The sequence below is a fragment of the Limulus polyphemus genome, unplaced genomic scaffold, assembly GCF_000517525.1.
Source record: "Limulus polyphemus unplaced genomic scaffold, Limulus_polyphemus-2.1.2 Scaffold2183, whole genome shotgun sequence".
Classification (NCBI taxonomy): domain Eukaryota; kingdom Metazoa; phylum Arthropoda; class Merostomata; order Xiphosura; family Limulidae; genus Limulus; species Limulus polyphemus.
This window is the reverse complement of record NW_013667793.1, coordinates 102,499-118,230: the sequence shown is the minus strand read 5'-3', so window position 1 is coordinate 118,230 and position 15,732 is coordinate 102,499. Positions and strand designations below refer to the sequence as shown.

Below are 15,732 nucleotides of genomic sequence, written 5' to 3'. Positions count from 1 at the left end.
ATATCATAAGTGTGGTAATTTTGTTTATTATGTGATACATGGATTAGACATAGCCATCCCTAACTTAGAGCTACTGACCAGAGGGAGGGGAACCAGTCAGTAGGATGTTCAGCATAAATATCTACTTTAAAACTTGTTTTACATACACAAACAGTATATTAGATTTAATACAAAGGCACGTTCAAAGAAATGATTTTTTGTCATTTCTAAGTAAAGCAATAGGTAATTGTTTTTACATCAAAGTAGCTGTCCATTACTGGTAGATCAAAAGAAATTCTAAAATGTGTAGTAACAGCAGTAACTCTTGGGTTCACTAATATAATAGTTACTTCTTACTAAATTATTGTTATAACACCCACTTTTTTAAAGCACAATGGGCTGTTTGCATTGTGCCAATTATGGGAATTGAATCCATGTTTTGCATTATAAACCTTCAAGTTTAGCACTGAGTCACAGGTGTGTTACACTTCACATTTTGAAACAGAAGAACGTTTTGTGCCATGTTTTATGTATGTAAATTTATTATTAGTTCTGCACAGATAGTTCATCCTGCATTTGGCTCTATACTTATGTATACTATGGTGCCTTTTTTGTTTACCTGCGATCCTGCAACGTTAAAGGAATACTGAGAACTTTGTTGAAATAGAGATTGAAAAACAGTTACATAAACAATGTGTTTCAAGAAAATTTTATTATTCTTTCTCGCTGATGTTGAAATTTTACAAAGAATGCAAACATGGTATATAATGTTCACACAAAACGACCACCTTGATGTTGTTAGTGTTGACAACATAATCTTGGCATCAACAATAATAGATTTATAATTCAAACAAACAATAAAAGCAACAAAAAAAGTGAGAGGAAATTAATGTCACTAGCACATGTTGGTGTTAGAATAAGGATATTACAATACATCTCAGAAATGTAACGGCTAGAGACGGCTTGAATGAGTAATGAAGAAAAACTTTAATATAAGTTTAACATAACAGCAAATGTACATTACCCATTCAAGCCATCTCCAGCCATTATTAGTCTCAAAGTGGGTTCCTTGTCATCGAATCTCAGAAATGTATTGTTTTGTTTTGTGTAAAGCTACTTAAGGGCTATCTGTCTAGTCATCCATAATTCTGAAATTTTTGTATATTTGTTATTAAGAACAAAGCTATACAATGGGCTATCTGTGCTGTACCCACCACAAGTATTTTTGAAGTGACAAATTAGAGGGAAGGCAGTTAATCAACACCACCTACAACCAACTCTTGGGCTACTCTTACCAACGAATAATTGGATTGATCATCACATTATAATGCTTCCATCATTGAAAGTGCAAGAATGTTCATTGATGGGATTTGAACCAAAAACCCAGAGGTTGTGATTTGAGTGTCATAACTGTATTGATGAATGCCAATTAAATTTTGCTGGGAGATTTGGCAAGTAATACATTTATCATCACCTTGGAAGGTGTAACAAACAAGTTAACTGAACATCAAACACTATTTTCATTAATAGTGATATCTGCTTAAATTTTTGAAAATAGACAAAATATTTCCTTAAACAAATCTGAATGTTCTTGCATGAAATACATTTTATATACAAAATTGGTTGCTACTATAACTACTTCATGAAGGAACTTCTTAATACACCTATGCTAATAAAAAAGATGTATCAATGTCAACTTCATGTAGAAATATTTTCTATTTCCATCAATACATTTCAAATACAATGAGAATGTATTAAAAATGCAGCCTCTAACAGATCATTTTTAAGGTAATAAAAAGCAAAGCTGGGAGAAAAAAACGCCTTAAAAACAGCTCTTTGTATTAAATAAACTTAGAAATGTTGCATGAAACTGATTTCATAAAGAAACAAAATAAAGCGAAAATAAAAACTTTCTGATAAATATGTAGATATAACATTGTACAGTATGAAGAAGCATAGATAAAAAGGGCACATGTTTGCAATTTCATGTACTAACCAATCCTCAGAAGTGTTTATACATAACTAAGGCATTATATATATCTAAACACACAGAAGTGTGTGTACAACATAACCCAAACACTAACATAAATAAGCACACAAATATCTAAAAACTGTAGATATACACTGGTCAATAAAAATTACAGAAACTTGAAATATTTCTTTTGTTTACTGAACATTACACATCAATAAAAGTTTACAAATTTAGTGTACCAATTAAACAAAAATAATGGCAGTAACACAACTCACACTCATTCAAACTCATCTAAAATTTACAAACTAACCTAAGGAGGGTATATGCTTTTATGCTCCCTTTTGTTTATATGTTAACAAATTACCCAATGCATATAAATGTAAATGCATATTTCAATAGCCTACCTTTATCATTCATAGGTAAATATTGCTACAGAATATTTATAAAAACATTTTAATTTTTATGTAAGAAAATAAAATGCTACTTCATGCCACAACTCCTTAACCTGATCTGGTATCTTTTGGAAAAACTGAATGTATTCAATAATTTCTAGTCACTCTGTTTGCAAATTTTTCAAATAAATATTGTACTTACCATGTAGTATTTCTTTGGGTTTCTCTTCACCTAATTTCATTTTTACATGCTTGACAAAAATATTTAACTTGAACAACAATTAAAACTTTTCACTGGTAACTTTTAGATCAGTTTGTACTTGTCATATGCTTCTTACATAAATAACAAGATACTTTTATAAATACACACAATATTTTTTTTTCCCAATGGTTAATTTTTTTCATCTACAAAACATCACATATGGATTAAAACTATATTGCTTCATAATTTACCAGTACTGGACTGATATCCTAAATTTCATACAGCACTTTTTACCTGTGAGCACGACACATTATATAAAACTACTGTATTTGTGATTGTAATATATACTTCAGAATTTCCCATCTCTTGTCAAAGACTTAGTAAGAACTCCAAAATGTTAAAAAATTTATAATCAGTAAAGAGAACTCAGATTTGAGAAAAATACAACATTGGGTCTAACAAGCTTTACAATAATGCATCAAATTTCCTACTAAGATCAATGGAGTCTGAAACATTATATATACATAAAACAATAGAAATTTACTCAAAACACTATCAATGAGGATGAGTATACTGTCTCATTCTCCTTTTTTATTTTAAATTAAGGTATAATTAACTTTTTCTTCCTCATAATTTTATATACTGTTTCCTATTCATGTTTCAAAATAGACACTTCAAACAAATTTAAATTATACTTTGAGATTCAAAGTATTTAATTTCATCACATACTTCTTTTCAATTTATGTTGAAATTTGCACTTTCTTTCTCAAAATGAGCAATTTTATCAATAAAGGCACAAGGTCATATATTTGTCACAAATTTAAGTTGAATAAAAACATGAGAATGAATAAGTTTAACATAACAGCAAATGTACAACGTTTTGACGAGGTTTTGTCATCATCAGGTTTTTCTTCATTACCCATTCAAGCCGTCTCCAGCCATTATTAGTCTCAAAGTGGGTTCCTCGTTATCGAAAATGAGCACCATAGCCTCACATTAATTTTAATTTGTGCACTAAACTGCATTTTAAAACACTTACTCAAGCAACTCTAATTTTGTTTTAAAAGTGCAATTAAAAACAATAATAAGTAAGTAATTGTATTAAGATTTGATTAAATAATTTAAGCAAGTTTAATTTTTGCACCTGCCATGAAAATTCTTTATGCAAAAGCTACAGTTACAGATACATCACCAAAATTAAATTCCCATTTATTACATTAAAATATTTTAACTTACTTAAATTCTACTGTTTATAAATAGTACCTTCTCCAATTACCATCCTTAGAATGTACAGGAAAAATGTTTCACATCTCAACAAAAATCTTGAAAACCTCAAACTGCTTTTCCAGACAAACAAAATTAATAAATGAGTTTTCTTTACAACAGTAATAATAAAGTTAGTCTTCAAAAGATAAATTACATGAAAAAATGAGCAAAACTGGTATTTTTTATAAAATTAATGGCTGGTAACATATTTAAATTTCAGGCATAACCACACACCCATATACAAATAACACTTGTAAGTACAGCTTAAGAATCTAATTCAATTAGCAAAAATATAATGTTTCAAATGCCCATAGCTTACAGCATATTTCTTACAAAAAAAACTCATATTCTTTTACAACATACCCCATAAAAAATTATTCCACCTTTATAATGTCAACAAACCTGTTTCATGAGATCAAGTCATATGCTTTATGACAATGATAATGAAAGAAAATATGGTTTTTAGAATGCTTTCAAGTGTTTCAGCTTCTCACCTGAAGTAAAAAAAAGAGCCATTAGGCAGATGTAAATATATTAGCTGATAAATAATGTTAACTTTTTAATTAAAAAAACATATTTGTAAATATGATGTTAATTACTGTCCAGGTTTCCTGTTAGAAGAAATAATAAATGTCTGTCAAAGGGTGGGGGAAAGGCAATAAAAGAAACGGGTTCCATGTTTAAAAAGCTTCCAACATCTGTAAATAGCAAAATTATTGGCTAATACAGCTAGTTAGTTAGTAGTATTTAATAATAAACTAATCATTGATCATATTAATCAATTACTACCGTGTTCCTCAAACCATGGTTTGTACAGTAATAATAATAATACAAAAAGGGTTAGAATTGGGTACTGCCAGACATTTGCCTTCCTTCTAGTGAGCAGTTCAAAATCAGTGATAGCAGAAGATAGCCTTAGTAGCTTTTCATAACAAAGACATGGCAAGTAAATTTGGTGACAATGGGAATTAAACCAGAGATTAGCACACACACACACACGCACACACCCACAGTCACCAAAACCGAACAAATTATAAGACTAAAATATACAAATTTCAGACAGCTCATTATGTAGCTTTGTATATCACAAACAAACAATCTTTATAGCAATACATCAGTTGGTTGTAATAATTTTAAAAAGTCTAATAACTGAAAACCCTAATTTTGAATAGTTGATTATTTTCATGAAAATCAATTGAATCATAATTTCTATTAGCTGATTACTTTTCTGGCAATCAATTTAAGCATAATTTTGATTGGAGTAAATTTAAAAACAGTAATAGTCAGAAACATTAATTTTGATCAACTGATTTAATCATGATTTTGATTAATCTACAAGTTTATGTGATACTAATTAATGTAACAGGCAATCAATTACTTGATTAAATCACTCAGCTCTATCAGCCAAACAACAAGTTCACCACCTGCACTGAATGTTGTATTCATGAACAAAGCTATTGTGAACTCTGACTTATTATGTATATTACCTGTACATGTTAAAAAAGACACGCTGTGCTACTGGTAAAACAACGACTCCTCAAGGTGGAAATATTGTAACATGGGAGCAGACATAGTGAAAATCATGGATGTTTCTGGAGGCAATTTAAAGAAACAGCTACATTTAACTTGTCTTACATTTACAATACATGATGCACTGTTTCCTACAGTGACAGAGAATAATTAGCCCACAGCACTAAGTGTAATGCAAAGCCTAGCAGTTGCCTAAGATACATGATTTAGGATACTCATCAAAACAACCTATAGTGTCATATTAACATGAGTGATAGTTTAGTGATTTTCCACTTTCTGTAGCTCAGACTGTAGTAATCCAAATTACCACACATTTTCAATGAATGTGCTCTACAGGACCCATACTTCACATACCAAATTACATGGCAATCCATAATGAAATACACAAGATATAAAATCTCCAATTTTGATTGAATTTCTTCCTATATTTTTTCTCTTTGCACCGAAAGTAAGGAAACTTTGGATAGAAAAACACACTTAAGTTTTATGGATTTTTTCAAATTTGGTACACTTTGCAACCTACAATTAGGTGTCAAATTTGGTCTAATAAGCAACATGAGCAAAGTTATTCAACAAAAAACACTCAATTTTGACCAACGTTTTTGCACACACCTACGCAAGAAGTCACATGAGCTATTGGTCTAAAATTTTTACTACAAGCTTCACCTAAGAGTGAAAGTGAACAGTTTTTGTCATTCAGATTAAAAATGGCTAATTTAGAGTAGCAAAACTATAGGTTGAAAGCACGTGCAGATACATAAGTATTGGTTAGGCCAAGCAAGCTAGATTAGCAGTTTCTAGTTCAAGTTTTCAAGAGAATAATACAGGTGGACGATTATTATTCATTATTCATTGCCAACTTTTAAGCATAAATTTGCTAAATTTTATTAAATTATCCTAATTACAGAGTGTTTAGCATCAAATGATACTAGCTTAAGCAATTAGTGTAAATAATGATGTTTGATACAGCTGTACTGAGTGTATTGGGTGTTGACAAAAACTTTTAATCTAGATTCTAGATTAGAGAGGAAAACTACCACCATGTATTTTAATAACTCTGGTTGTTTCTGTAAAGTATAGGTCTGTTCCGTATAATAGGATTGTGATCCTGAAGCTAATGTTGGTTACTATCGAGTGTCACTTTCTTACTTGCTATGGTCTGTTGGTGTGTATTAAGAAAAAGTCATGATATATATAATCAAAAGGTTTGAAAAAAGGTGCAACCAAAATTAACTGTTTTTCATTCAACTTGCGGCATGATGGTGGGTAAAACAAAATATGCATCCAAGCTAACTAATGAATGAATATTTGCTGTAAAATTCCTATCAATGCTATAAATGTAGCTGTCAATTTTGACTTCATTTCTTCAAGTCGTACATTCAATCCTTTTCTGGCTTCACCTTTTTTTCACCCCTAAGGTGTTTTTGATTATATTTTTACAAGCCAGTAATAGGATGTACAGAAGATCAAGTTACTGAAGGTAGGCAGGGTAAGATGGTGGATTACATACAAAATGGCACATCAAATTTAGATCACTAGGTTAGACTACAATTGTAGGATTTCAGAGCATGTTTTCATATAACTAAATGATGACAAGGGTGAGACAAGAGAAAAATGTCTCTTTACCAGGTAAAAAACAGGGGTGTTGTCATAAAATCATAATGGGTTTTAAGTACCAGTCTCTTTGTTGTACAATATGCAAGAAAATAAAAAAATCAAATTCACTATTAATCAAAGAAAGATAACATAAAAATATTTCCATAACATTCTAAATAATCCCATATAAACCTTTTGCAAAATGATATATCTATTTACATATTCAATTAAATTAATAGTAAGACACATTCTGAATAAGAGCTAATATTTTCAGATCAAACTTTCAATAACTAATTCAACAAGTTTTTAAGCCACTTTTCAAAAATGAAGGCTTATCTGTATTTTCAACTGATTTTAAGTCAGAAATTCTACATGAGAAAACTTAATTGAAAATATGTTATAGAAGATTACCAATTACTTACCAAATGTTTTCACAAATTTTCCAATATCCCGTACATTTCCACGTAGACATGAAGTTGTCTGTTCACTCTCTTTCACAAATTCTAGAACTCTTCGATCAAACAAACCTGTTATAGCAACAAAACCATAAAATCATCTAATTAAATACAAATAAGCATAAAAATTATTTTCTTACCAGCTTTGTCTTAGCACAGCAGAAGTTGTAATAGAGTGTTACTATTCTAAACAATAATTACACAAGAAGTATTAACACTATAAACCAGAGTTTCTCAAATGGTGGAATGTGACCTCCAAGAGGATTGTGAGCAGGTTTCCAGGGGGTCAAGAGCTGTCTGCACAGAGTCAAATTTCTTTGCAAGTCTTTGAGGTATCCGAGAGGTGCATATTTCTCCTTTGTTATGAACTATGATGAACTGCACCAAGAATCAATGTAGATATAATGGGGAGAGGGGGGGGGGTCACAATGACACAAAGCCCAGATGCAGGGGTTATCTGGCAAATCTGGCTGAGAAACTCTGCTATAAACAATCTACGAGAAATGTTGTCAGTGTAAATATTATCTCTAAAAAAATTGTTGCCACTACTACTAATAATTTCATTGCTCTTGGTAAACAATACATTATAAAAGTATAGTGTTTCACGTTTGAATTGTTGAGTTTAAACAATTATAAATGAAGCGTATAATACAAAGTTCGCTCTGTATTTTGCATCAAAAGTAACTTTAAAAAATGCTTTTCCTTTTTTTACTCAATGACTTACTCATATGATGTGGCTGATCCAACTGTTTTTCCCACAGTCTTTTCTTACACATCAGACTTTTTTGTTCTTCAACAAAGATATCAAACATTTGAGTTTCTGTAAACCACTGAAGAAACTTCTGGATGCTTCGAGAGGATAGACACTTACAGAAATAGTCTTTCTAAAAAACAAATCAATATACAGGATTCCAGGTCAAAATTAACAAAATACTATATTTTACACTTTTCTTCTAGAATACTTTTAACAGCAACACAAATTGTTTTTGAAGCATACCAGTAATGATTCCTCAATATGTACAAATTATATATATATGCATAAATGTTGGACTTTTCAAGTGATTTTTGCTGTTCCAGTAACTACATTCAAGAAACCAATGGACACAATGCTGTGAGATTTGGTACGTAGACCAATTTCACCATACAGAAGAAACTGTACACAGTCAAATATGTATGTGATAACATCATGATCACATTACATGGTACACATAAACATAAAAATTCTTTCGGGATGTTGACAATCCAACCAACAAAGTAATTTTGATTTTATGATTAAAAATACTTTTCTTCATCTGAAAATTGTCAAATTTCAATAATTTAATTAAAGATTTGCTCATGCATTTTTTCTTTTGGTATGTTGACAATCCAACCAACAAAGTAATTTTGATTTTATGATTAAAAATACTTTTCTTTATTTGAAAATTGTCAAATTTCATTTACAAAATCTCTATAACCTCTTAAATAATTATCAATTTTTTTAAAGAAAAGCTTTACATTTTATCTGTTATTTTCTCTATTTTATCTCTATACAGGGTTGGTTGATTTGACTGATCTTGTAACCATAAAAAATTAGGATATAAATCTATATTACTTTTTTTTCATTCTAGAATGACTGCAAGTTGTAACAGGAAACCACAAATGCTTATTTTAAATAGCTTAAATCTTGTAACAGTATACATCTTATATTTATTAATCTTTTGTTTTATTGACCTTCGAGCTGGGTCTGACTAACAATCCTGCTCACGTTACCATATCAAATAGCATAAAACTGGCCTTTACAAAGTACAAATGTCTTACTCTTTTTAATCTTAGTACTAGCATACCAGTATTTTGTAAAATATAATCACATTTTATTTACCATATATTACATTTGTGTGTGTATATTACTATTTACAAATAAATTCCAGTTATTTTTTCTTAAAATATAAAACAGTAACTAAAAAATATGTAGAAAACAATGATCTTTAACTACTTACAATGTTACAAAAGTTTTTAGTACTCGTGTGTCATACTTGCTAAGTCTTGTTGAATTTTGTATGTGGAGGAAGTAAAAATATTTTTTGAAAATTTTATATATGAATTTTGAAATAAAAATTATAAGTTACTATACCAATACCATAAAATTCCATGTAATTTATCAGGCTTCCAAACTAAGGCCTATTTGGGTCTAAAAAATATCATTTCCTATCAGCGTATTGCCTGGATCACTACTTTTGTAATTGCACGAGTACTTTGAAGAAGACTAACAGAATTACATAGTTGAAAATGAGCACTTTTGATTGGTTATAAACATGTAATTGAAAGAAGTGGGCGTAGGTAAACAAGTATTTTCAAAAGAGGAAGAAGCAGGTGGAGCCACTGTGGTAGGTTTGCTAAATATAATGATACCTCAGAAAATAGAAAAGGTAGGCGGTTAATATTTTATATTCTAGCTTGTCAATATTGAAAATATGAGTTTCTAATTTGTTAAAAACTGTAAACTTTACATTTTACGACACCCACAATACAATTTAAGAAATTAAGTAATGTATAATACTAAAATTTCAATTTGATTTCAAGCTTATGGACAAGCATAGATAAAATAGTAGTTCAATAAAATTTTGAATGTAAGTCTATAAAACGTGATGACATACACTTCAACCCACATTAAAAGGTTAAAGTATTTTAATACTTGTCTTAATCATTTTTACATCCAACAGTTAAGAGGTATAATGACAATTATACAACAATAGTTTTAAAAGTTGTAAAATATATGTTACACTTTCTCATCTTTAAAATGTTCCAAGATCTAACAGCAAAAAAAAAAACATATTTAAATGACCAGTTAAAACCCATATCAAAACCCAAAAAAAGAATCTTAAAATTGGCCTTACTACTCCACAAGGATTTTTATCTATTTAAGTGCTGTTTAGAAAAAATATTCCTAAAAACTTCAACACCTAAAACACCTATTGCATAATAATAATTTACCTGAAAAATTAGTTCTCCATTTTCTCCTTCTGTAATGCTGCTCTCAACGTGTCCAACTATTTCTACAAACATCCTTATAAAGGCTTCAGATATCATTACATCACGTAACATCTCTGTTGGATCTAAGATACAATATAACTGAGCATGTTAGTTTGATCTAACAAGGTAAAATATAACACTGTGTAGCATTTATGATGAATCTTTGAATCTTACAAGACAATATAATTACACCACGTAACCACCTCAGTCGCACTAACCACTAAAATATACAACCTGTATTATCACATCATAAAACATCTGCATTTGATCTAGCAGTGTACCTGTAACTGTTATCATTTGTATTTAAAAGGAAACCTGGTATAAATAAATAACAAACACAATATTTAAAGATCAAGGCACAAGTTTATTCAACTTTTTAGACTATGCTATAAATTAAGAACAGTAGATTCTGTCTTATAACAAAAAATTAGATTTGAGTTTATAAGTTAAATTTTCAAACATTATTGACCAAATTTTGAACTACAACCTTAAATCTACTAAAATGTTGCTTAGGTCTGACAACGAGTTGTTCAAAATCTAAGCTACGTAGCTTATTATGTAACACCTTGATTGTCTCTATTACAGTAAAATGTAGCAAGTATCAATCAGACTTAATATCAGCTATAAAGCATCTTGATTGTATTTAACAAAGTAAAATATATCTAATGATATATCACTGAGAAAAATATTATATTATGTAGCACCTTGGTTGTCTCTATTACAATAAAATGTAACAAGTATCATTATATGTTGTAAAATCTCAATCAGGTTTAATATCAGCTATAAAGATCACTTTATTCTATAAAAGGGAAATGTGAGTGGGGTGAACCAAGCTTAAGCAAACACCTTATAATCGGTTGGGTTTTAGTAAATCTGATCAACTGCTTGCAATAAATTTCACTGTTTCAAAAAAAGCCTCCAGTAAGATTTAAAAAAAAAGAACTTTCTAAAATATTCAAAATACTTGAAAAGGGTAGTTATAAATTAGAAGCATTACAATCAAATAAATCTCAAAATCTAAACATCTTTGAAAGATCTACCTTTTGAAATCACATAATTGGATCAGCAGTTTTCTTTAACCGTGATTCATTCAGGGCCACTGCTAGCGGAGGAGGAGAACCAAGTTCAAGCTAACACCCTCCATTCACCTATTTTAGATTTATTTTACATTTGTCCCCATTATGTCTCACTGGCTCCTCTAGTTAAGAAAAGCTAGTGCCAGAACTGGATTCATCCAATAAAATATTAATTTTTAAAACTGTTTATTTAACCCTGAAATAAACAGTTTATGAATGAATATATCATTTACTTGAAATGTATACCATTTGTACTTTAACTTGTAGAACTTAAAAATAAAATACCAAATCTCCCCTGAAGACTAAAAACTTGTAGAAATTTACTGTTTGATTGACTATCCTATAAATTTTTCTTTTATTTTAGCATATGTAAAAGCAATATAGTTAAGCAGAATTTATGTATTACAGTTGAACAGTAAAAATTTCATGTTCCTTCATAGTAACACATGTACATGTATTAGTTTTCTCAAATAATGAAAATTTTCAGGATAACACTGTAGACTGATACAAAACTCCCATAAACGAACATCTAAAACTGACCTGTGAAAATAATAGACCTCAGAAGTGTTACACTTAAATAAAAGATCACCTGTCATATTTTTTGCTAAACTTAAAGCCATTCTTAGAGCTTTTTGTATCCTTCCTGGAAGAATTGAGTCTTCATCCCCAACCTCTTGTAACAAGTTTGCCTGGTCTATGTCCACAACCAAAACCTATAGGAAAAGAAGGTTTATCACTAAAGTTATGAATATTTACTGGTACAAGTGTTCTACAAAGTACAACAAAATACTGTGACTCAGTCTTTCTAATGAATTAAGCAACTAACTATATTTGATGATTATAACTAATTACAAAATAAAAAACTTAAACATAATCACAAAAGATTAAGATTCAATAGCAGCTATTAACTTATAATTTGGATGTACTAAAATCAACAAAAAAAATAATAAAAGTTAACATTTTCTTACACCGAAAATGTATTTCTGATACTTAACTCCGCTCACACTATAGCTTTATCCCAACCAAACTTTCTCTTCTCTACCTATCTAAGCATTGGTATGAATCTTACCTCGCGTGCTCCAGCCTTTATACCCTACTTTATTGCCTAAAGCAAGTTAATCCTTGTGATTCTCTCCACCTAAGTCAATGCGCCCCCATACAAGATCCATATATAAGTTTCCTGTTATTACATCCTATTCACTATTTGAGACAGTCCAATTAACAGACCTGAAACTAGCCATTTCAGGGGGAGGAAGGGTGGGAGAGGAGGTAAGTATTATCAAAAATTAATTTTCAGTATAAATAAATGTTAACTTCCAAAACACACTTAATTTCTCTCACACTATAGCTAGATTCCCACACTGACAAGGGGCCAGTGAGGGAAAAAATCCACACAAAAAGCATCTGCATATATAAAAGTTATGCAAAAAGAGATATAGTAATAGCACACTAGTGGGGTCCACACTACTTCTGGAACAGATTTGCTCTTTGCCCGAACAACAGGAAACTTAATTTCTGGGTGGTAAGGGCCGACCAGCCACAGAGGTAAAACCCTAACATTGTCAGAAGAACATGAATTCATCCAGGTCCCAAACAGGCAGATTAGGTCCCATGTCTCATCATTGGAATTATAGGGCTGTGGACCCAAATTTCGTGGCTAGGGCATGAGAACTGCTTTGTATTTCTCCTGGTTTAGTAATGTGGTATTATTGGAACCCAACCTGAAAGTTACAGAATGTTGCATGTTGAGCCACCAGAATTACAAAGAGAAGGCAAGCAACACAAAAGTGGACAAACCCTCGCCCCAACCCGAAGAAGCTCAATGTGCAACAAAATGAACTCGGAATTGTGGAAACCTGTCATGCCTCACTCAACCTGAAGAAAGAGAGATTACCTGGCCTGGGATTATGACCCAAAATTCTAACTCCCCAACCTGAGACACAAGGCAACACCTCCTGCCCCAGAAATCATGAGGAGGATATTCTGCCATCGAGAAAAGTGATCAGGAAGTAATAGCAGGGAGCTTATATACAGATCTGGGATAGGGGACACACTGAGGTAAGTGGGGTATAAAGGCTGGAGCAAATGAGGTAAGATTCATAACAATGCTTAGATGGGCAGAGAAGAGAAACTGTCTTTGAAATAAAGCTATAGTGTGAAAGGAGGTAAGTGTATTTCAGAAATTAAATATGAATGACAACCACAGAGCACAATTTACCAACTTGATAAACGCTGTTCAATTTGCTTTTATTTCTTCAGTTAATTTCACACTAAAATAATGAAATACATATAAAAAAGTCAAACACTACAATTATGTTTTGAATCCTCCAAGCATGGTTTGGCTATATTACATGAGCTTCAAAATATTAATGTTTTACATACTAGAACTCTGATTTTACCAAGTGTATCTTAATGAAATTTGTCATACTTTAGTCAATATTATGGATTTGTTGCATACAAAAAATCCAAATTCTTAATGAGGTACTTCTATTGAAAAGTTTTCTGTGAATTTCTGACACCTTTAATGAGTTTATCTGAGTGTAAGGTGATTTTCATGCGAAGAATAAAAGTTTTTCCTTTCATCTTACAATTTCATATTTTATTTGCATAACCTCTAGAACCTTCTAAAAGAATATCAAGGTTTTGTAAGGGAAAAGTTTATATTTTATATGTTACTTTCTCTACCTTAATGTTAACTGTAACTAAATCACTAATGTAAAATGATATAAAATTTTTAAAATCATGAAATTAAATTAACAATACCTCTTTCCTTCTTCGAGTGAATTATACGTTGCCATATTTTCAATTTAATTTTCTTCAGAATTCCAGCTTTTCACATCTATTTTAATTTTCTAGTTTTATTGCCTAACTTGTAGGACATTTGTTTTTTTGTGCATGAAGAGCAACATGTCACAGTGGGAAAATTTTTATACATTTACATACTCACACATGCAGCTTTGGACTCGTGCACTCATTCTTACTTAACCCTATTTTTTTTTTTAAGTCTTTGTCAACAGAAAAATTAATTTACATTTCATATATGCATTTTGGAACATAAATAATTTAACTTTTTTTAAACTAAGCTATTTAAGGTAAACTACTACTACCACTCTTACAGCATCCAGGCCTATCAACCCTTGATTGCTCTCATGAAGTCTCTCCATCGACCTGTCCTATGCAGTCTCTTACCTTTCTTCATTCTCTATACCAACATCACAGGCATCTTTTACAACATTATCTCACCTAATGGTGTCCTACCTTGGGGTCTTCCAAACATAACGATCTTGGGCAGTCTATTGTCTTCCACTATGGCAACATACCCAGCCAATCTCATTATTCTTGCTTTTACAATATTTGTAATAGGAGTTAATCAACGGATATCAATCAACTCTTAGTAATGTCCTCTTCTCTATCTGTTCTCATCTGCATCATACACTGTCCCTAAAATTCTTTGTAAAAACCATATTCTAAGAAACCTTGACTGTCTTTTCTAAATATTTTGTAGGGTGACCATGCTATATCCACATAGAACAACCAATTTTATAACTATATTCTAGTTTTAGTTTTTCAGTTGACACTTCTTTTAAGCTCCAGAATCTTCTCTATATGCTTGCAATTCTATTTATCATCTCTGTTTTCATATAATTTAACTTTTTCTTAACTAAGTTATTTAAGGTAAATTGCTTTCCAGATACTTAAACTCATTCACATATTCAATATTAATGTTTATTATGCTCCTTTGTTCTCTAAGCTCATAACTTCTACATACTTTCATAATCTTTTTTTCCTCACGGCTAATCTCATCTTCTCAGCCATCTCTGTGAAAGACAGTGCTAATCCTGTAATCGCTTCTTTGCTGTCAGCCATAATATTTACATCACATAGACAATTATATCTATAATTTGATTTGGGTTATCCCTGATGCCTATGCAGAATTTCTCTTGCTGCTTTCTAATGCAATACTGAAGATCAATGGTGACAGGAAATGTTTGTGCAATAAACCACTCTCCACTTTGAAAGAAATGGTTTGATTTTTTACTATCTGCACCAAACTATTGCTCCTATTGTAACAAACTTTATCCAGTTTATTAGTTGATCTGGAATTCCAAACTCTTTCATGATCTTTCACAGAGTTGGCCTATGTATATAGTCATAGACCTGTTTCAATAAGTGCCAGTGTTCCTTACCATACTCCAACATTTTCTCTAAAATCTGCCTCATAAAAAAAATATTGGTACATATCTGATTTCTTGTC

General features: G+C 30.8%; 1 protein-coding gene across 1 annotated transcript in view; it reads right to left on the bottom strand.

Annotated features, from left to right (window-relative positions):
* Positions 1-679: 679 nt before the first annotated feature.
* Positions 680-15,732, bottom strand: part of LOC111087463 (DENN domain-containing protein 2D-like) — a 56,973-nt gene continuing 41,920 nt past the window's right edge. The window contains exons 10-14 of the mRNA XM_022394152.1: positions 12,067-12,190; positions 10,363-10,484; positions 8,117-8,276; positions 7,360-7,464; positions 680-4,305 (exon numbers count right to left, since the gene is read on the bottom strand). Of these exons, the coding sequence (XP_022249860.1) occupies positions 4,274-4,305; positions 7,360-7,464; positions 8,117-8,276; positions 10,363-10,484; positions 12,067-12,190 (543 nt within the window). The 3' untranslated portion in view covers positions 680-4,273. The remainder of the gene's footprint in view (positions 4,306-7,359; positions 7,465-8,116; positions 8,277-10,362; positions 10,485-12,066; positions 12,191-15,732) is intronic.